Here is a 23,965-nt window from a genome sequence, read left to right as displayed (position 1 = left end):
GCAAACGTAATATGTCCATCTTTTCATGACACTTTTGGAAACACCTGATGTTACAGTGTAGGGTACATGCGCACTCCTGGGTGCTCTATCAGTCACTACATTTTGATGGAGTCATCCTCTTTGACTTTCCTTGTGTCTATATTTGCACTTGAAATCATTTCCTGCTTCAATAGATAATTTTATTTCGATGAAACGATAGCATTTTCGAGATAGCGACCTTTCATATCTAGATTTTCCCATCGTTGACTTCGATTATATTTCATCTCAGTTGCCTCCTACCAATACCTTTGTTCATATAGTTTTGTGTACAAACATTTCGTATTTTGAAGATCTCCTTATGTATTATGAAAATGTGCAGTTTAAGTGATACATTGCAATAAAAATCCCGCTACAACACATTCTTCCCATCCTACAATGGTGCTTGGTCAGTTCCTTTGTCTATGACTATATTTAGTGCTTTTACATGTATTTTAAACCATTTCGATTAGATGTTTGGTATAATTTGATAGTTTGTGAAATACTTTAAATCCTTTAGTGAGACTTGGCATAATAGTTCTAACTGGCACTTAGTGTAGCCTTTCTCGAAATTTGTTTATGTACTTAATCTTGAGTAAGGCTAAATCACTTGTAATAAAAAGCAATAATCGCCAGTCACTATTAATTATTACATTTTTCTATTGTAGAACACAGTATATTATCTTCAGCTTGAATGGTGCTTGTTAAGATGAAGCAATATAGAAAAACTTGTAAAATCATCAGGTGATGTCAGTTAGTTCTATGGACCACCAGTAACATAGCCTCAGAAGAAACCCCACTGTCAACACACTTTACATATTTTAAATATGGAGTTATCAGTGAAACACCCTGAATAAACATAATATATGTGTGTGTGTGTGTGTGTGTGTGTGTGTTTTCCAACGTACGTTACATGTGCAAATTGCATATTATATCTAATTCTTTGGATAATTACTATTGAACATGTGCAAATCTTACATAGATACCTTTGAGCTTTCCCAAATTGACTGCTGTGAGACACATTTTGACTGAATATTTCATTTTAATGACAGGAAAGCACTGGTATGATTGACTGTTTCATTTTCATGCCTTTCATGCACTGTAAGTAGTTGGATACAGGATAGGTTGTGAGGGCAGAGTTACAAGTATGAACTGGGATCATTCCATAACATTAGATTACTGAATTTTTGGGATCTTTTAAAATTTGTTTTTACATTAAAACCATCTTGAAATTTCCACCAGCGCCACCTTGCCTTATTTAATTTTACATCAAGTTCCTCTTCGATTCCGCAAATGGAGTACTGCCAAACACAGACCTGTTGAGCTTGGTGTAGCTGCAAACGACTGGAGTGCCACGAAATGGAGACTGCCTGAACTCGGTGCTTACTTCAGAGTCGCTGCAGAATTCCTACTGAAATGTTATTGGTTCTGTTACTTTGGCACCATGACAAATTCTATGGTGTGTGATAGATACCAGCCTGATGTAAGACATAACTGCTGTCATTTTGAACTAATAAAACTTTGAAAGGGCATACAACTGAACAACATCTGGTACATGCCGACATCTAAAGGAGAATTTCGCTGATATTTAATGTTCAAAACACTTCATTTAGCAACACCTATAACACGTTTTACTTGTTATATTAAAAAACTTGCGTTGAACTTACTTCATAACTTCTTTCATTGGCTCCAAACCAAACTGAATGTCGCACCCAATTTCCGCCACATCAAAAATAAATTTTAGGATCGCCGTAGGAGACGTTGGATCAGTAAATTCATTTGAAATCAATCCTTTCTCTGAAGGCTTTACTACTCAATGAAATGTCTATTTCAGAGTAGTTTGCAGTGGGAGCCTGAAAGAAGTATGGAAATGTAGTATGTTAGTTGGGAAAACAAGTCCACTATAATCTGACAATGCATTTAAGGAGACCACACCGTGGTTCAGGTCGAAAAAAATCGGTTTTCGGTTTTCATCATATTTCGATAGATTAAGGTTTTATTTAAGTACTCTGAAAAGGATTTTGCTGAAAAAAAGTTTTTCGAGCATTTAAAGAGCATTTTGCTACCACATGTGTTTATGTGCCACGCCCACTTTTCTGTACCCACTTCCCTGCATATATTTTATATCTATATATCCCCTACATTGCACGTTAGGGACTTTTTTTTTACTCCTGAGTGTGTTGGCTATCCTTGAAATGCAACGTTCGGTATTCTTGTGTTTCTGCTGTTTGTAAACAACAGGCTTTCAAAGAAATGGCTCTGAGTACTATGGGGCTCAACATCTTAGGTCATCAGTCCCCTAGACCTTAGAACTACTTAAACCTAACTAACCTAAGGACATTACACACATCCATGCCCGACGCAGGATTCGAACCTGCGGCCGTAGCGGGCGCGCAATTCCAGACTGAAGCGCCTAGAACCGCTCGGTCACAACGGCCGGCAACACACTTTCAAACACGTTGTTAGTTTTGTTCAAGTGTGATTGAGAGTAGTTATACTTATGTTTGAAGTGTTTGTTTACATGTGTTTTGTTGCGTTTATTGAATATGACGAAACGTAAAGGCATTTTCAAGAAAGGACAATTTAGAGGAAACAAGTTCAGAAAGCTTTCTGTACAAGAGGTTATGTCGCTTGGCAAATGTTTCTAATTGTAATTCTTCAACAAGTGCATCATCAAAGAAGCTCTCGCCGTTTCAAGAGAGTTACAACTAATTCACTGTAAGTGAGAAGGGGTGCAGTAACATTATTAGAAATTTGATAATATTATCAAATGTAATTTCTAAATTTGTACAATGCAGACAGTGTGGTGAGTCACAGAGTGTGAAAATTTGTGAGAGTGTCACTGGGAGAAAAGTCTAGCAATTGCTTTGGATTTAATTTGCACTAAATGCTCAGCTGTGATTTCATTTATGAGTTCTTCAAAACCAGATGCAAGTGGCCCTTATGAAATCTATACTAGATTAGTTTATGCCTTACGTTTCATTGGCAAGGGCATGGCTGCAGGAAGAACATTTTGTTCAGTGATGAACTTACATCAACCACCAAATAAATTTTAAAAACTGACTGCGATATTAGAGAAACCTGTATGTGAGGTCATTGTGGAAAACATGAAACTGGCTGCTAGGGAAGCAGTGGATGTCAATGATGGATGTTCGGATACTACAGTTGCACTTGCTGGAAGTTGTCAGAAAAGAGGACATACTTCTCTGAATGGAGTAGTGACTGCCACGAGTGTAGACACCGGTAAAGTGTTAGTTGTGGAGATAATGTCTAAATATAGCAAATGCTGTAAGTCAGTGAACATAAAGAACACAACTGTGTGGCTAATTTTAGAGGAACAAGTTGTGGTATGGAAGTTCATGGAGCACAACAAATATTTCATCGCTCCATAGAAACAAGAGGCGTACAGTACACCAGATATTTGGGCGACGGTGACAGTAAGGCATACAACAATCTGGTGAACTCTAAGCCATATGGAGATGCCATTATCAGCAAAATAGAATGTGTAGGCCATGTTCAGAAACGTTTCGGAACAAGGCTGAGAAAAATTTGTTCATATGAGTGGAATGTCAGATCACTTAATCGGGCAGGTAGGTTAGAAAATTTAAAAAGGGAAATGGATAGGCTAAAGTTAGATATAGTGGGAATTAGTGAAGTTCGGTGGCAGGAGGAACTAGACTTCTGGTCAGGTGACTACAGGGCTATAAACACAAAATCAAATAGCGGTAATGCAGGAGTAGGTTTAATAATGAATAGGAAAATAGGAATGCGGGTAAGCTACTACAAACAGCATAGTGAACGCATTATTGTGGCCAAGATAGATACGAAGCCAACACCTACTACAGTAGTACAAGTTTACATGCCAACTAGCTCTGCAGATGACGAAGAAATTGAAGAAATGTATGATGAAATAAAAGAAATTATTCAGATAGTGAAGGGTGACGAATATTTAATAGTCATGTGTGACTGGAATTCGGTAGTAGGAAAAGGGAGAGAAGGAAACATAGTAGGTGAATATGGATTGGGGCTACGAAATGAAAGAGGAAGCCGCCTGGTAGAATTTTGCGCAGAGCACAACTTAATCATAGCTAACACTTGGTTTAAGAATCATGACAGAAGGTTGTATACGTGGAAGAACCCTGGAGATACTAAAAGGCATCAGATAGATTATATAATGGTAAGACAGAGATTTAGGAACCAGGTTTTAAATTGTAAGACATTTCCAGGTGCAGATGTGGACTCTGACCGCAATCTATTGGTTATGACCTGTAGATTAAAACTGAAGAAACTGCAAAGAGGTGGGAATTTAAAGAGATGGGACCTGGATAAACTGAAAGAACCAGAGGTTGTAGAGAGTTTCAGGGAGAGCATAAGGGAACAATTGACAGGAATGGGGGAAAGAAATACAGTAGAAGAAGAATGGGTAGCTTTGAGGGATGAAGTAGTGAAGGCATCAGAGGATGAAGTAGGTAAAAAGACGAGGGCTAGTTGAAATCCTTGGGTAACAGAAGAAATAATGAATTTAATTGATGAAAGAAGAAAGTATAAAAATGCAGTAAATGAAGCAGGCAAAAAGCAATACAAACGTCTCAAAAATGAGATCGACAGGAAGTGCAAAATGGCAAAGCAGGGATGGCTAGAGGACAAATGTAAGGATGTAGAGGCTTATCTCACGAGGGGTAAGATAGATACTGCCTACAGGAAAATTAAAGAGACCTTTGGAGATAAGAGAACCACTTGTATGAACATCAAGAGCTCAGATGGAAACCCAGTTCTAAGCAAAGAAGGGAAAGCAGAAAGGTGGAAGGAGTATATAGATGGTCTATACAAGGGCGATGTACTTGAGGACAATATTATGGAAATGGAAGAGGATGTAGATGAAGATGAAATGGGAGATACGATACTGCGTGAAGAGTTTGACAGAGCACTGAAAGACCTGAGTCGAAACAAGGCCCCTGGAGTAGACAACATTCCATTGGAACTACTGACGGCCTTGCGAGAGCCAGTCCTGACAAAACTCTACCATCTGGTGAGCAAGATGTATGAGACAGGCGAAATACCCTCAGACTTCAAGAAGAATATAATAATTCCAATCCCAAAGAAAGCAGGTGTTGACAGATGTGAAAATTACCGAACAATCAGTTTAATAAGCCACAGCTGCAAAATACTAACACGAATTCTTTACAGACGAGTGGAAAAACTAGTAGAAGCTGACTTCGAGGAAGATCAGTTTGGATTCCGTAGAAATACTGGAACGCGTGAGGCAATACTGACCTTACGACTCACCTTAGAAGAAAGAATAAGGAAAGGCAAACCTACGTTTATAGCATTTGTAGACTTAGAGAAAGCTTTTGACAATGTTGACTGGAATACTCTCTTTCAAGTTCTAAAGGTGGCAGGGAGCGAAAGGCTATTTACAATTTGTACAGAAAGCAGATGGCAGTTATAAGAGTCGAGGGACATGAAAGGGAAGCAGTGGTTGGGAATGGAGTAAGACAGGGTTGCAGCCTCTCCCCGACGTTATTCAATCTGTATATGGAGCAAGCAGTAAAGGAAACAAAAGAAAAATTCGGAGTAGGTATTAAAATCCATGGAGAAGAAATAAAAACTTTGAGGTTCGCCGATGACATTGTAATTCTGTCAGAGACAGCAAAGGACTTGGAAGAGCAGTTGAACGGAATGGACAGTGTCTTGAAAGAAGGATATAAGATGAACATCAACAAAAGCAAAACGAGGATAATGGAATGTAGTCGGATTAAGTCGGGTGATGCTGAGAGAATTAGATTAGGAAATGAGAAACTTAAAGTAGTAAAGGAGTTTTGCTATTTGGGAAGCAAAATAACTGATGATGGTCGAAGTAGAGAGGATATAAAAAGTAGACTGGCAATGGCAAGGAAAGCGTTTCTGAAGAAGAGAAATTTGTTAACATCGAGTATAGATTTAAGTGTCAGGAAGTCGTTTCTGAAAGTATACGTATGGAGTGTAGCCATGTATGGAAGTGAAATATGTATGACAACTAGTTTGGACAAGAAGAGAATAGAAGCTTTCGAAATGTGGTGCTACAGAAGAATGCTGAAGATTAGATGGGTAGATCACATAACTAATGAGGAAGTATTGAATAGGATTGGGGAGAAGAGAAGTTTGTGGCACAACTTGACCAGAAGAAGGGATCGGTTGGTAGGACATGTTCTGAGGCATCAAGGGATCACCAATTTAGTATTGGAGGGCAGCGTGGAGGGTAAAAATCGTAGAGGGAGACCAAGAGATGAATACACTAAGCAGATTCAGAAGGATGTAGGTTGCAGTAGGTACTGGGAGATGAAGAAGCTTGCACAGGATAGAGTAGCATGGAGAGCTGCATCAAACCAGTCTCAGGACTGAAGACCACACCAACAACAACATGAGAGGAAAGAATTATGAGATGGAAAATTGTTGACCGGGTAGCGTCGGTTAACTAAAACTGAAATAGAAAACTTGCAGGTATACTATGGGCTGGCAATTAGGAAAAATAAAGAAAATCTGGAGGCAATTAAGAGAGATTTTTGGGCCATATTCTTCCATAAGTCCTCTACTGATGTTAAGCCATGTCATGGATTGTGTCCATCAGGAGAAAATTCGTGGTGCAAATACAATAGGGCTCAGGCAACTGGAGAATCTTATTCTCACCAGCATTCTCTTCCTGCTGTTGTTATTACAGCAATTAAACCTATTTTCAGAGACTTGGCTCATCCTGACCTTCTAAGAAAATGCCTGCATGGGCAGACACAGAACGCAAATGAATGTTTCAACAGCATAATTTGGAACCACCTTCCTAAAACTGTATTTGTAGGCATGCATACAATGAAATTAGGAGGTCACGATGCTGTTATTACATTCAATTGTGGTAATATTGGAAAGTGTTGGGCACTGAAAAAGCTGGGAATTAATCCTGGTAAAAAGATGATCACTGAGCTGCAACACTGCGATAAAATAAGGATAGCCGATGCAGACAGGTCTGCATCTGATGTGGCCAAGAAAGCAAGACAAACATGCAGGAAGGTGAAAAAGAAGCTGGAAGACCTGCTAGAGGCCAAAGAAGGGCCATCATTAACTGGAAGTAACAAATTTCAAAACTTTTTTCTTTAAAGTCAATTTCCCGCCCCATTATATCATAAAATATCACAGATACTCTGGTATTTCATTCATTAATATTCCCCCATTAGGAAGTTCACAAAAAAATATTTTCTGCAGAATAAACTTAATATTTTTGTTAATAAATTTAAAAAAGTATTTCTTAAAAATATAAAATGGGTCAAGTAGATTTTAGTACAGTTGACTCTATTAGCATCATGTAACATACAGTAAAAATATTAAGGTCCTGCATCAAATAGTTTTTTTCAGATATGGGTCAAATACTTGCCTAAGTTAATATGGGTTAGATAGGCAGGGTGTGGTCCCCTTAACAAAAAGTGTTTTGTACGGTATAATCCAATAGAAAATATAAACATAATCTATTCACTGCTTTTTCTTCCTGATTTGTTTTTTCTTCCTGATTTATTTCTGTAGTGCGATACATTAATATTTCTTTGTATTATGGCAGCAGAACGTCGTTCCTTAATATATGTACATATTTTCTCCTTTAATGGCATTCACAAAATCTAATTTTTACACTCATATGGGAGCCTCAGCTGTCGTGAAGTTATAAGCGATATCAATCAGTAATGTCGTTTGCAGGTATTTAGAAAATTTTATCTTTGATAAATATAGGAGGAAGTCTAAAAGGCCTAACGTTGAATGGGCAAGGAGGCCTGAGAATGGAGTACTCTCTGCCACTTCAAATTCTGGGAATGCCTGGTGCATCACTTATAGCAGCCTTTGACGAGGGTGATGGTGCTAGATCTTCTTGGGTAACGACTGCTGGTTTGTTGTCAGCTAATTGTGGCTAAGCATACAGTTGGCATAAATTAAGGTAATAGTTAAAACGGATACTTTTTCTAAAAAATAGAATCCATCAATGTTAAGGACCCTGAAACTACGCCATATACTCACGATATATGCTGATCTATCTGTAACGTAGTATGCTGAAATTTCTCAGTGAAGTATGATCTTCTCTCCTCAGAAGACCAAAAAGTAAGTTACTCTTTTAGCGGTGTCACGTTTGCTACGACTGCTATACTGAAACCAATTTTTCTGAGAGGCCACTCCTGTCTCCAAAGTGGTGTGTGAGCGGAGCTAAGGCATGCGACTGTCTGGTAGCACGGAGAGTACAGAATTGAGAATGCTTTCTCAGAAACAACATTTTTTATTAATTGGAATTTCAAACAAGAGATCGACGAATGCTGGCCAGGAACTGGCCATGGCTGGTGGACGGCGGGTGGGCACGCTGAGGCAGCAGTATCTTGTAGCAACAGAACAGGGGCTAGCTGGCTGCCAGCGACGACTCGGCAGATCCATTTCGAAGTTTAGGACCATCCGAGATATCTGACGGCCGAGTCTGTTATGGCAAAAGACAACCCACTCTCATGTCGTTGACTGAGGAAACGCTGTGTTGGGCTAAGGAGGTATGGCCAACCTTCGTTGAACCTTTCTTCGGATTCACATAATTGAGCTCGTGACCCTTCTCATCCTGTGACACGACAGCACCGCTCATAGGGCATAAAACCAAAACTATAGCGTCTGTGACATTAATGTTTATCGGGTAATGCGCCGATACAAATCGCATCCCTTTCCCGACGTGCCTCGCGAACAAACCATGTCCCAAAACAGCGTTTAGAGAATACACTCGTTTTATATAAAACACATCTTCAGACGGTTACATTTATTCACAGGTTGTGAACATTGTTTCCTTACTTATTACGTTTTGCAATAGCTGTCTTAAGACTTCCATTGCAAAATTCTGAAACGCCGTTAGTAAAGAAACGATGTTCACGTCACGTAAAACAATAATTTTCCAGTTTCAACAGTTGTAGTGTCCTAATACACCCACTAGCGACAAAAATTACTTGCTAATGTTCACTACGAGAAAGAACGGAAAAACAAAATACGACAAGCTGATAGGCAATCCCAGTCTACAAGGAATTAGGAGTACGTTCGCGGTTTTTAGGCACAAGCACCTCATTCGAATGTTTGAAATTTAGTGTGTTACTATCCACAAACACAATTAGCAAACATTTTTAAAAAAATTGTCCAAAAATACTTTATGTCACTGATCGCCTAGGCATGGGTTGCTTCTGTAACACCTAACAAATTAAACCATCGTTACTCTGTTCATTTTAAAAAGTTTAAAAGTGTACGTCGATTGAACTTTGCATATATGGGATGTAGTACATAGAAGCCAAACTGGAAAAATGCAAACAACAGAATGGCGAATTGTCAGCGGATAGTACTCGTCCCCACACCCACAACACGTAGTGGCAATACTTAGAATATTTTGGTCGGCATCAATACTGTTCATAAATATTACCGGTATTGACAATACCTCAGTGTCCCCCTCAGACAGTCATTTTATTGACGTTTTAACAATAATATTGACGTGTGATAATTCTACTATTGTAGATGGTAGGCACGAATTGTATGCTGTTAGCACTGCACAAAATGTCCGAAGCTGCTCAAAAACCTGACAGCCGAAGGTACTAAAACGTTCTACAGATTTAACAGCTAATAATAATGCAGTGTACATTTGACATTGACACAATATTAGCACCCCTATGACATAATTCCGAAGGTATAGCATCCGTGACGTTAATGTGCGTGAATAAGTTATTTTAGCTTGGCCCCATGCTCTGACAATAAATTATACCTCAAAATATGTTCTTGCTATGTCTCCAAAAATTTCTTCTGCAGGTCGGACCGGAAACACTCTCACAGGGTGGAACTGGCTCGCAGGTCTGCGGCAAACCCACCCGTGGGCTACAGCATGTACCTAATTAGTCCCCCACTATTGATCGAACGTCTTGTTGCAGAATTCTATCCTAGCATTATTGCAGAGCACAGCAGTAGGATTATACAAGTAGATGGATAGCTTGCATACACCATGACTGGTTTAGATGGCCTGCCTGAGGCCAATGTGAAACTTTGCCTCCCTTATTTGGAGAATTCGATCCTCAGAATTTCTAGTGTGCTTCTGAACCTGTGAAATACTAAAACCACATGCGAATACTGTGTGTATAGTTTTTCACTCTCCTTCACACCACTGTTCACACTTGATATGTAGTTTGTTTTTCTTGCCTACACTAGTGCACTGGCGAATCCACGTGAGTAGCGCTCGCTGTCCATCAGTCGCTTCACCTGCGCATGCGGAAGCACGCAGGGGGCTGTTTCCACACTCAGTATCACGCGGTTTCACTCAGCACCATGCGGCTCTCAGCCACCGCGCGCTGGGCAACGGCTGCGTGGCCCTGCCAAAATGAAGCGCCACTACTCAGCCAAGCATTTGTATACATTTAAGATTACTTTTTTATTTTCAACTGTAGATTTTGCATATTTCCTATGGAGAAAATTGAATGCCGTGTACCTAAGATTCCTTGTTACTAAAGCGACTGAGTAATATTATGTATAAGAAAACCTAAAGTGATAATCGAATACTGAATGTTACTGAAGGTCATTGATTTATCTGTGGAAGTCTTCATTCGCATGACTGAAAGCAGATGAAGTAATGCTCAACTGATTAGTATTTTGTACTTCGCTTTGTACTTCGTTTATAATTAATAAAAAATTTCAGTCCAATTGCGCTGTAGGCTCTCGTGAGTATATCGAGCAAATGAACTAATATGAATCGTCACCATTGATAATATAAAGTTCAATTACCGCATACAGGAAAGAAGTACACAATATACTGGTAAGCAGGGATGGGAATTTTCGAATAAACTTCTTTCTGGATAATTACACGAATAAGTATATCGTTCAAACAAAGGTATTCGTCAATAAATTACTTGTAACTTAAATAACGAATGTAATGCCACTATATTTTCTTTCTTTACTTCTTGTACAGAATTCTGTAACTGGTGATTTGCCATTGGCTGAGTGCAATTTCTATCGTGTAAACAAAACTTTAATGGTGGCTCAGTGGTTTAAGTTTCAGACTACAAAACCAAAGGTTTTGGGTTCGATCCTTGGTTGGTCTTATGATTTTCTGTCATTTACATCTTCTTTCACCTATAACTAAATGTAGGTCTCCCCCTAACTGGCTGTCAGTACAGAAGTGGGAGGAAATCAAGGGCACACCGCCATACCTAGTAAAGCACTGGAGTGTTCAAACAAACCTTCGAGTTCAGCATGGATGTACTTGATTTGTAGTGTAACAAATGAAACACAAAAATACATATACGCAGACGGCCTTAACATTTACGGTACCGATGTGGCCATATTCAGTTGTTTCTGCACCAGTCAGTAATTCTCCCCCTCCCCCTCCTAACACGCACAAGGACGCTTGGTAAGTAGCCAACAATGAGTACTTAGCCGCTAAAAACCTCTAAATTTTCATTACCGTCTTTAGATTGATAACACTATCAGATACGGGTGTCTCCTGCATACAATTACACAGTTTGGTCGTGTTTGCAGTGCTACAGAATGAGTGAACCAAATGAGAACTCAGTGACCGCTGACGAGTAACATCAGCATACTTTCAATCTGAAATCTCCAAGAATGGGTATGGAAGGCTCCTGGATGTTTAAAGTCATTCAAAAAGGTTTCAGGATTCACTCTGAGTAACTTTCCTTTAGGACGTTGAATATTTTTTCGATATGACGTGTGTAAATGCAGTTAGATAGAGCTTTGAGACTGGAAAACTCCAGAAGAAACAGTGGATTTGATACACAAGAGTTCGTAATACTGCAACACACTGTCAACTTTTTATCGAGAAAGTGTCAGGAGAGGACTGGAAGACTTTTTTACCTTCTTGAACCAAACAACACTATTGCTGCAATGCCAAATCACAATTCAAAAACAAATCGTTGCTGTCCATGACCAATGGAGACTTATAACGAACTGCAGCACAATATAATACGGAAATAAATGTTGAAGAAGCGATGTCATGAGTTAAAAGGCCATATAATGTCGTAAAAGATATGTTTTACTTTGAATATGATTTTGGGAGATGGAATGTAACGTGGAATCAGTACCAAATATGTACAAAAACTTTTGATTTCTCAAATTTTGCTGAAGACGACTGTGACTGAAAATATTGTATCGCTATCATGACATAAAGATTTCAGGAGACAAAACGCATTAGTATGCACTATACATGTATAGAAAGTATTTTCTTTGGTGTGTCAGAATGGTAACTCTTTGCAAATCAAATGTTGGAGAAAAATAGTTGTTTGGAAACAAATTTAGAAACAACGAAAAGTACATTTGTTCAGTAAATGACAAAGCCTTGGAGCAGTAGATATCACTGGCTTTCATATTTATCTATTACTAGTAATATTTTTATTCGCGTCTGAGGAATAAATGTTTTCATTTGGGCAAATGAACAATATTTACAATATATATTTTGTTATTCACGAATAACGAATAATAATTTTTAATCTCTATTCGTCAGTTGTCATTGGAATAAATGTGCCCACGTGGAAAGCGAAGCGCATCTCACATGCATACACTTCTAATTCGAACACTATTTGAAAGTTAGTGCAAGCGTGTAATTCTCGTGTGGCTGTTGGCAAACTCATCACATCCGCCTGGCCGCAGCCAAGCACTCGTCTGCTTGTGTTATCAGGGAAGAAAAAAAAATGGTTCAAATGGCTCTGAGCACTATGCGACTTAACTTCTGAGGCCATCAGTCGCCTAGAACTTAGAACTAATTAAACCTAACTAACCTAAGGACATCACACACATCCATGCCCGAGGCAGGATTCGAACCTGCGACCGTGGCGGTCGCTCGGCTCCAGACTGTAGCGCCTAGAACCGCACGGCCACTCCGTCCGGCAGGGAAGAAAGCATCGGTCATATTCAACGATTTCCGCCAACGTTCGCGAAATGTATTCATGTTCTTGTCACACACCGCATATACGAGCAGACTACACAGATGGGCCACGCGCTTGCAGAGCTCTACCCTGTACCCTGCATCACAAAGCGTACAACTGATCCATCCACAATGATAGGTCACCTTGTCGTTGACACGCTGGCTTGGTAAGTATTGATCTAGGAGATTGTATGAGTGGATGGCTTCCCGTCGATTACGGATATAGGTCATACAAGCGATATCTAGGATTAAGAAAGTTCTTCAGCACGGAATTCACATTAGTTGGTGCTGGTGCTGGTGCAGTGTTGATGAATATGCTGGAAGAAGTGTTCCATAGTAATGTGTCCAGTCTGTACTGCTAACAGATTGTCGGAGTTAAGTGTGGTAATATTTTGAAAGGATTATCACGCTGTTTCAACATAAAATACTTTAGGTTATGAGCCGTTGTCCATTTCGTAATCTGGCAAATTGGCATTGAGCCTTGTTAATCAGTATGCCGCTATCCGTAATTTCAGTCGTCCTCTTCCCCTTGCTCGTAGCAGGTAGTGCTACGTTATACACTGGGTACACCCAGAGAGGTCCTACTTTCTGAAAATATGCTGAGTTGTACGGGCTTCCAGTAGGCATGCTCCCATGTACGCTCCCTTCTGACAGTTTGGAAAAATATATATCGTAACCTGGTCCATATGGAATCGGCGCAGTTATTCTGCTGCCATAAAAGCATGAGTCTTACTGTCTGTTACTAACAGAATCTCCTTTGTTCTGATAAGTTGAAGTTACCCTGAAGTTACAAAGTTTACTGGATATGGATCTATCAGATAGGATTCATTTCTGCCTTTAGTGCCTGCTCGTCAGATCTCTCTCTCTTTTCTCTGTTTAGGCCCTACTCTAGATCGCAATGCGTGTGGCAAGGTAGGACCAGGCTGCGCAGAACTGAATTGCTTGCATTGTTGTGCCACTTTTCCTTTGTTACCCCCTCCCGAATTTTTGTGCAATGTCGTAAGGGTGGTAAACCCTCTAATGGGTCGTGAAAATGTCGAATACGTCTTTGTAGACGGTTGATTTTCGAGTAGGGAATTTTAATTTCCAATTCAACTGGAGGGTCATCTCGATCACGTGACACAGACCTTGATAACGAGAAAATAATTCTTTTTTTTTATTTTTGCTTTTCGGCGTTAAAGTGCTCGTCAGCATGACCCATTCTCCTACCCCATATATAAAGAACTCGGAATTCTGTACGCCCAGTCGCTGCTGTCGTCCAGAGCTGTTGCCCATGGCGCCATACTGTCCATGAAGTCTTTGCAAAAATGGACAACTGGTGCACTGTTTTTCCCTACTCTCAATTTCGCTATCGCAAATGGTGATGGCATTTTCCATCCATAGACTAACCAGTACGCGTACACCATCATTACTCTACCTCACAAACATTTGGGGCTACACTCGTCTGGTATGAGACCTTCCTGGGCGGGGAGGGGGGGGGGGGGTCAACTGAGGGCGAACCCCACAATAACCCTGGTGGGTTCGGTGTGGGGCGATGGTGGGGTGAGTGGACTGCTGGAGCTTCTTGTGGAATTATGAACCACTGAGGGATATGTTGGGGACGTAGCCTCTCCATCGTTTCTTGGTCCCCAGTTCAATACACAACACAAACACCCTGTACAGTCATAGATCCATACTCTCATTGTGAGTGTAATTAATTCGAAACAAACGACAAAACTCCCTAATTACTTTAGTACCTTAGTCCATATCAGCATCTCTGGAGTACCCAATGAACAAATTAGTAACCACTGATTCGGAATGGCTGTCATTCCTAAGTAGCACGAAAAGTGATCCATTATAGTTAACACAAATGGAGCTCCAACTGTTGTCTACCGAACTGGATCCAAGATGTCCAACCAATCACCTCAAATAATTTGCTGCCTTTCGGTAATCTCCACAGAAGAACGCTTTACGAGTTAATTCTGCTTCACATGCACTAGACACAGTTCTTTACATACTGTTCTGCGTCCTGCTTAGGTGTTCCGCTACATGTTCTGTATCCCTCAGCTGTGCCGCGAGTCGTCAAGCCGCGTCCCCTTTGCAATTGGGATGATCATCCACGGATGGTTGAACTGGTCCTCAGTGTCCTCCGTAAAAGTGGTTTTTATTTCCAGATATAATGTTCTATTTTAGTCTCGGAGAAGGACAGGTTGGTTCTGGTTGTGACTTCTTTTACAGTCTTCCCTGTCTGTGACCCCACAACCGCCCCCCTTTTTCCAGTTTTTTACATTTGGTCTCATCTTTTATGCTGTAACAGTCTCACTGTTTCTTTAGTTTGCTGGGTCGAGTGAGCCACGAAAAGAGCCACCGACTCAGCTTGTAGAGGACAAGCGCCACCGTGGCTCCCACAGCCAGTATGAAGGCAATGACGTCGAGCAGCAGCAGCTGCCACCAGTGCAGGTCGAGGGCAGCGCTGCGCAGGTGGGGGGCCCCCTGGTGGCGGATCACGTACTCCACCCACCACACCGCCCTCTCCAGGGACGTGCTCTGGTGCTCCCGGTAGATGGCGGAGAAGCGCTTCATGTTCTCCTGGTAGCTGCAACAGCGAAAAGGAATTGCATTTGTTCAAATTTTCGTAGCAGTGGTTCTGCCAAGCAGAACCTTTTAGCTGTATAAAATATTTTTTTAGCTACGACATTATATGTGCTTTCCAGCAAATGTTGTCTGCCTACATCAGTAACAAACTGATTACACAAAACATGATCTGAACTCAATGATAACTGAAATTTCTTTAGTAGAACGGTTCACAGGGAGAGTAGAAACGGATAAGACCAGAAAAATTTGGAGTTTTTAAGAGTTATCTGTGTGTAGCCACAGTTAAGCGCAGGCAAGTAGATTTCTGAGAACTATTACTTTCAGGATATCGAGCAGAAGATGACTATTGTTAAACTTACTTTAAGAATAATTAACACTGCCTCAGACACTGAGACACAAAAGTTTGTGTTATTTGAGACTTTCGGGGTAAATCTGTGCACTCACAAAAAATGTCCTTAGACCGGAAAAAGCGCAGTCAGAACGATTTGCAGAGACAGTTCGCTGTCTTCATTCAGGCCACTGTTGAAGCATTTTACAGTTCAACTCTGCCATTTACGCTCATATAAACCCTTGTGGCTTTTATTATAAATAATTACGTACTCCATCAGAAGGAAGTGGCATAGTAATTCGTTGAGCACTAAAAAGTAATAACGACTGACATTTAGATAACTCTTCTTTAACCATTGCACAGAATGCAATATATTACTATGCGAGTTCCATACATAGCATACTTCCAAGAGTCCTCTAGAAACCCAGGCTTTCAAATCAAAGTCGTAAGACTTCCTTTTGCAGCATTCTATTTATGCTGTACAGTTTACAGCTTTGCATTGTAATGATTTATTCAATCTGTACGCCATTGTAAATATTTCATGTTTTCTTATCTCCATCATCCTGGCTTTTTTAATTTTCGTGTGAGTCCTCTGTGTATTATGTAGTGATTTTTTCCATGATGAAATACTTCCATCTCATTACCCCATATAACATCATGAGTTACACAAAATTAAATAATATTAAATTGCTTATTGTTATATTCAGCCACAAGAACTGATCTTCCTACTATGCATTTTGGTAATCATACCTCAGTTCATGAGGTGGATCAATTGGACATAGATGATTTGTTCATATGACTTTTGTGAGTAATGTGCCTTGCAGCAGAAGACCAATTACTTCCTTAGTGCATTGCTCAAAATTTTCAGTGGTTAGACGATTTTCGAATCGTATTTGTATTACATACACTTTCTATTAACTAAAATAAGCATAGATTGTATATTAGTATCTTACAGCGACAAAGAAAATACCAATAATAGCTCTGCCAACAGTGGTAACTTTTGTCAACATTTTTAACTTTTTTGGATAGTAGTTTATTTACTGATTATCATCTTCTTCTGACCTATCTCAACGTGATATGCAATACATTTAAACACATTACATACTACGATTTACACTTATACTTGCTAAAGGAAGTTTGCCGCATGTTAACTCCACCTCTATAGCGACTTACACTTCCAGAGAATGTTCAGTTGTCTGCTGCAGTTCTACTACCTTATCAGTAGAAGTAGTCTGCAAGTAATATTTGAAATGAATGTGGCCAGAATGATCGGGAGGTCACGTGCTCTGAGAGACCATGGTAGGGTCCCTGCTCGACTTACACATCTTGGACAAGATTTTCGCATTAGACATTCTATTACGCCAGAGGCAAGATGTCAGATCACATCATGGTGTATATCACATTTCCCAAACAAGGACGACGTATAAAATTTACACACAATTAGTTGGGACTTACTCAAATAGTGAACGTTTCAGATACATTTGTCCTGGCTAAGACAATGCTTCATGCGGATTTCAGTGGCAGCTGTCAGCTGCACATTTGCAACTGCCTCGAATACGGCTCATTTCTCGACTCATCTTTAGTAGATAGTTTTTCTCTTCTATTACCGTATCTTTGGATCTGTATCTGTTTTCTTTCTTAATTACCACACACTCAATACACACATAACTGATTCAGTTTCTCTCTGATTTCCTCTTAAGAAACGCACTCGTATGTTGAGATTGTTTCTCAAAAAGACCAGAGCCAGTTCCCTTCCTCTTCTAATTAAACTAATGTTTTGGAGCTAATAAGACGTCCCATACCAAATGTAAATGTAAATCTAATTTCCAAATCTTCAAAGCATCACGAGGTGGTTTTTCCCTGAATTACACCTGTAGCCATTACATATATACGATGTAATTGGTATAAATGCTGATATTTTAATATGTATACACGTCAGTGTTTTGGTTTTTTTTCTCTGCATTGAACACCTTTCCCTCGAAAGTCTACATAATTTACTACGTCATGTTTTACACGTGGTCGTAACTTAGCCCTAATTGGACTGTGCCTCTCTGTAGACGCTTTCTGTAGATGTTTTTTGTCCATCCGTCCACACTTCAACATCTGACATGCTGCCCAGGAGAAAATAAGCACTCTTTCCATATGTACTAGGAGGTACTACCCAACCTAAAATCATATGACATGTAATAGTTATAATTACTAGTTTGCAAATGACGTAAATACTGAGTTAATGTTGTTCCGTACGCTGCCCTCAGTCACCGATAGAAGTGCTGCACTCACATCCATAAGGTGTAATGGACATGAGTCCAGACTTGGCAGTCGGCATGCGATTCGTCTTCCAAATATAAGTCAATAGTTTATATATCAAAATCACGTAGGGTGAATTTTGAAAAAACTTGTATGAAAACGAGGAGCTGGGAACACCGTCACATCATACAGCGCACTAGAATGTACAGAGGAACGCGTATAGTCCCACACTACCACGTCAGACGTCATAGTTCAATAAGTAGACTGCTGGGACAGTGAAGCTTTGTCCACCGCAGGGGTATGGTTCGAGTACTAGTCAGCTACCTTTTTTTATTTTTTAGATGTCCCTTCCCTAGTTCTTGCCCTTTATAAGCAGGACACTATTTTGTTGCATGACAGTAGCTTATCATATCACTGTTGGTTCCGTTAAAGTGCATGTATGTATCTACTTACAGCGCAGTGCACAACCATAACTGGTCCTGTCAAGTTCATGTAGAGCAGCTTCCCGATGGAGTACACAAATGATGAACACGTCAATATACGCTTTTGGTGCTGGGCATCCGATAACCAAGCTGCTGCTGCTCATGCATATGCTGCAAGGCACCCTCAAATGTGCCAGCCCAATGAAATGTCTTTCGTCACCTGATGCAACCCCTTCGGGAAACCCATAATATTCGTCCATAAGAAATGGAGAGAGGTCGTCCAAGGTCTAGACGTACGAGTACTTGATTCTTGAAACCGCTCAGAAGTCAACTCGGCAAACTAGCCGTGATACTGTTACGCGGTTCCAAACTTTTAAAGACTGGTTGTTGAAGCGTAGCACGATGAAGAACTGCATCCATATCATTAAACGTCAACCCAACACCAATAGCCAGAAGATCGCGTACGACGAGTACAGATTTGTCAATGGCTTTTGTACCAAGTGAAGGATAACGAACATTTTATAAATAATGTGATAGGGACTGACGAATCTATCTTCACTCGTGAAGGATTTCCAACCTCCAACAACCGTTATTGGTCGGAACACAACCCACACGTCTCCCGTGAATGAGGCTTTCAGGTACGCTTTGGCATATACTTATGGACTGGTATGACAGGAGGACTGCTTTGCGCTCTTACCTATTGCCGGACAAGTCGATTGTACCCTGTAACGTTCTTTTCTTTGCAACATCTTGCCTGGCACATTAGAAAACGTTCAGCAGGGTGGCGCGCTGCCGCTCTTAAGAATGAATGTGCCTAATTATGTAGATGAAACGTTTCCGGGGGAATGGCTTGGTCGTACAAGCTCAATGTTCTGGCTTCTATGTTCCCCGATCTTACTACAGTTGATTTTTATTTTTGACGACACTTAAAGGAACAAGCTGACTTTATTTGTGTCATGAACGAAACAAATTAGTTGTTTACGTCTGCGAAAAGTTCATGTTATGTCTTAAATTTTAAATAAAGGTAAGAAAGAAATACACGAGATACCGCATTCTGGAGGAGTAAATTGGATACAGTTTGAGCCGGCCGCGGTGGCCGTGCGGTTCTGGCGCTGCAGTCCGGAACCGCGGGACTGCTACGGTCGCAGGTTCGAATCCTGCCTCGGGCATGGGTGTGTGTGATGTCCTTAGGTTAGTTAGGTTTAAGTAGTTCTAAGTTCTAGGGGACTTATGACCTAAGATGTTGAGTCCCATAGTGCTCAGAGCCATTTTTTTTTTATACAGTTTGATGCTTTATCTGAAAAAGTGTGGCACGAGTGCCATTCGTACATCGGCGAGGCTGTATATATTTACCGGCACCACTGTTTCATCTCTTAAACCTAATGGGACAACGCAGTGTTCACACTACCCTTTTAGTTGGCTAAAATGGCTCTCAGCACTATGGGACTTAACATCTATGGTCACCAGTCCCCTAGAACTTAGAACTACTTAAACCTAACTAACCTAAGGACAGCACACAACACCCAGCCATCACGAGGCAGAGAAAATCCCTGACCCCGCCGGGAATCGAACCCGGGAACCCGGGCGTGGGAAGCGAGAACGCTACCGCACGACCACGAGATGCGGGCCCCTTTTAGTTCAAATGGCTCTGAGCACTATGGGACTTAACATCTGTGGTCATCAGTCCCCTAGAACTTAGAAATACTTAAACCTAACTAACCTAAGGACATCACACACAGCCATGCCCAAGGCAGGATTCGAACCTGCGACCGTAGCAGTCGCGCGGTTCCGGACTGAGCGCCTAGAACAGCTAGACAACCGCGACCGGCACCCTTTTAGTCACATTGCACACGGTTAGAGCATTCCAGAGCCTCGTTTTTCAAATCGCATTTCTATTAAAGCTATTTCTGTGGCTAGGTTCTGCAAGATACATTTTGTCTTCAAATGCGATGTTCATTCGCATGCCGACCATCAAGAGTGGGTGAATCACGTAAGACGTAACAACCCTCTTATTTCGTGAACGGTTACACATACCGAAACGCTTTCTTCAGAAAATGTTAGATCGTCGAGAGGTGTGTATGTTTTTGTTTGGTTGATGTTTTGGCGCTGGTAGCAACAGATATACTGAAGCAAGTACTTTTTAAAAATGGAATCGTGTACTTTATGTAATTGCATTCGATAGCTCTTGAGAAGACAATTAAAGTGATACAGTGTTTGCTGATGTTGACGTTGAAACGCGTGGTAAAAAAATTCGAGAAATGTCCTATAATTTGAGAGCACGGTAGCAGTACCGGCATTCTCGGGCAAATGCCGTCGAGCAGAGCGCGCATACTACGCTGTGTCAGAATGTCAACACATTTACCTGTTTACTTGTCTGCACTGTAGGACGCTCATTTCGGCTTCAGCTATCGTTCGGTGCAAACGTGAACACCAGTGAGGAGATATTGTATATACTGCTTTAATATGGTGAATGTAAAAGAAATGCCGTAAAAACAGTACAGCGGTATAGGGCTATCTATGCGGATCGCCAGCGTCCGACACGCCAGGCTGCTACACGAATTATGAAGATGCTAGAGCGGACAGGGTGCTTGAATGTCAAGAACAAGACAAGAAGGAGGACTGCAACTGACGGAGAACACGTAGAAACTGTTCTGACAACGACGCTAAAGAATTCGCACACATTTGAAATAGTTTTCCTACGCTATTTTTGATACGTTAGATTCTAGCCTATGTCGTATTTCCATATAACATTCGTAAGTGAAACTGGGTCTAGGTAAGTTGGTTCAACGGGAAATGAAGCTTCTTTCTGGATCGCAGGCCTAGCTTACGGTGTACAACTATGCATCCTGGTCCGAGACGCTTGGTTGGCTGTGTCTGCACAGCAAATGCCGTTTCAGGCCACCGTGCTTTCAAATTCTAGGACATTTCTTTTTCTTACGACAGATTGCAATGTCAACATGAACAAACGCTATATCACTGCAATTTCCTTCTCAAGAGCTATCTAATGCAGTTATAGAAACTACGCTGTTTCATTTAATAGAACCTACTTACTTAAATATCTCAGTTGGTACCACCGCCATAAACATTAACAAAAACATACGTGGCCCTCGACGCTCTAACATTTTCCGAAAGCCGCACTGGCGCCTATCACTAGACCATCCCTTAGGCAACAAACGTGACTCTCTTCGCTGATGGACTATAGGTGAAACGTGTCACAAATGGTTCAAATGGCTCTGAGCACTGTGCGACTTAACTTCTGAGGTCATCAGTCGCCTAGAAATAACTAATTAAACCTAACTAACCTAAGGACATGACACACATCCATGCCCGAGGCAGGATTCGAGCCTGCGACCGTAGCGGTGGCTCGGTTCCAGACTGTAGCGCCTAGAACCGCACGGCCACTCCGGCCGGCAAACGTGTCACAATATGGTCTGTTACTCTGCGATCGTGACTGATTGCCGCTATCGCCAGTGTGTAAGATGGAGTTAGTTGCTTAGACAGGTCTTGTGTCCTACGAATGCGATGCTCTGTTGCCTCGATGACTGACGGTTCCAGGCACGGGTTTCGATCTACAGTTTACTTTTCTCCTGTATACTGAAAAACACTGGGGAATTATGGATTCCAAGACAAAAATAAACTGCACAGGGAAACCTGTGTCCGAAACCGTCATCCACCAAGGTATCAGGTCTGTCTATGCAGCAGCTGGCTGCATCTTCTCCAGTGGCGATCGCGGCAATCAATGGCGATCACTGAATAACAAGCAACACTATGGTATGTTTCGCCTACGGCCCTTCAGCGAACAAAGTCACGTTTGCTACCGAAGAAGTGGCCTAGTAGCTGAAGCTTATAACTTCGATGCTCTGTACCATCACTGGATGACGTTTCTGGATATGAGTTGCTGTTCTCAGTTTCTTCCTGGAAGATCGTCGGTATCATTTTGCAGCATCATTTGAGTTCGCGTCATTTAATTTACACTTCAGAGAATGAAAGGTGACTACTATACCTGCTAAAATATACGCTCAACAGCTCTAAAGCCAGATTTTCTGTTTGTACATGGTCTGATCGCCAGAGCTCCAAGAAGTGAGAGACAGCAATGAGGTATGAAAAAAGTTTTTCATATCTGTAGACTCTGTTCTTTACTCTTACAAACTAAAACACTGTGGTTAAGTGTATTCTTCTAATTTTATTTTTATAGAGCAAGCATTAGCGGCTGACGCAGATCCTCTGTAGGAGACAAGTGGAGTGCTCTTTAATGATTACATCAGCTTTCCTCATTCCGCTTCGGCTCCTTCGCACAGGTCACTAGGCGCTTTTGTAACTGCAACGTACAGGTTCTTTACAGCACGTCAGTGCCCTGTGCTGCCCGGACTACATTTGTATCCAGTACGTGCCGGGGCCGTGTCTTCTCGCCTGCGAGCTGCCTCGTACACATGCCTCGCAGACTCGTTTGAGAAATACCAACATTTTTCGCGCCAGCCATCCGATGTGACAAGCGATTTCTTAACTACTACCTTCCAGTCATAGCTGCGCGAAATTTACAAGAATTCCCCAAATACACGCCCGTACTTATTCGTGGGGCAACAGTATCTGTGAAGCATTTGCCACTGCCGCTTATCTTAATAACGTGACAAATACGTCACGAAAACTTTGTTAATAACAAAACATAAAAATGTAATTGTGAAGTATAAATACTGGTCTATGTGAGGATCCAAACTAAACTTTGTGTGGGTTGGGTCCTGGAAGCGTGATTATTAATTATTATTATTAATATGTTATTATAAATTGGAAGTAACGGCTGTGAAGTTACAGGAAGGGTGCTGATGACCGCATCCGCGACAATCATGTGGCCGGCTGTGGAGATGTCTTCTTCTAGCGACAGAATATTACTCCCAAATATTTCACAAAAAAATACTAAAGTTTAGTGCTATGAAGCTACGTAATAAATAATGATATCACGTTGTGCATCTCGATCTCACGGTTTCTGTGCAACATTGCACGACACTGCGTTAAAACTAGCTTATACTTTTAAATTTATGTGCAATGATTACCAATACACTTTAAACTATGATACAGGCAAACCAAAGGTGCCACAATCATAAAAATTACGTCAAACAGTAGCTGACCTATATAGTGAATACAAAATGACGCAGAAAGCCCATATTGCATGCACATCAAGAATACTGGCATTTCGATAAAAACATTCAATGAAATTAACCGGAAATAAAAGTACTCCACACTTATAAGTATTATGATATGAATCAGGAATACTCTACCCTTGATTCCTTTCGTAAAATTGTTTGTGTTTAGATATGTAAGTTATTTCTCTGTTAAACATTAATCAGTGTCAGTGAAACGGAGCTGCAATTGAGAGAGTAGTAATTTAAATGGCGAATGATATATAGCAGAAAATAGTATCTTGCAAACGAGCAGTAAAATACGTTC

General features: G+C 40.9%; 1 protein-coding gene across 1 annotated transcript in view; it reads right to left on the bottom strand.

The window, feature by feature from the left end:
- LOC126176266 (UDP-glycosyltransferase UGT5-like) overlaps positions 1-23,965 on the bottom strand; it is an 80,362-nt gene that overhangs the window by 22,445 nt on the left and 33,952 nt on the right. The window contains exons 6-9 of the mRNA XM_049923414.1: positions 15,255-15,527; positions 13,538-13,661; positions 10,534-10,552; positions 9,257-9,333 (exon numbers count right to left, since the gene is read on the bottom strand). Of these exons, the coding sequence (XP_049779371.1) occupies positions 9,257-9,333; positions 10,534-10,552; positions 13,538-13,661; positions 15,255-15,527 (493 nt within the window). The remainder of the gene's footprint in view (positions 1-9,256; positions 9,334-10,533; positions 10,553-13,537; positions 13,662-15,254; positions 15,528-23,965) is intronic.

This window comes from Schistocerca cancellata, chromosome 3, assembly GCF_023864275.1.
Source record: "Schistocerca cancellata isolate TAMUIC-IGC-003103 chromosome 3, iqSchCanc2.1, whole genome shotgun sequence".
Lineage (NCBI taxonomy): Eukaryota > Metazoa > Arthropoda > Insecta > Orthoptera > Acrididae > Schistocerca > Schistocerca cancellata.
This window is presented reverse-complemented; position numbering and strand designations above follow the sequence as displayed.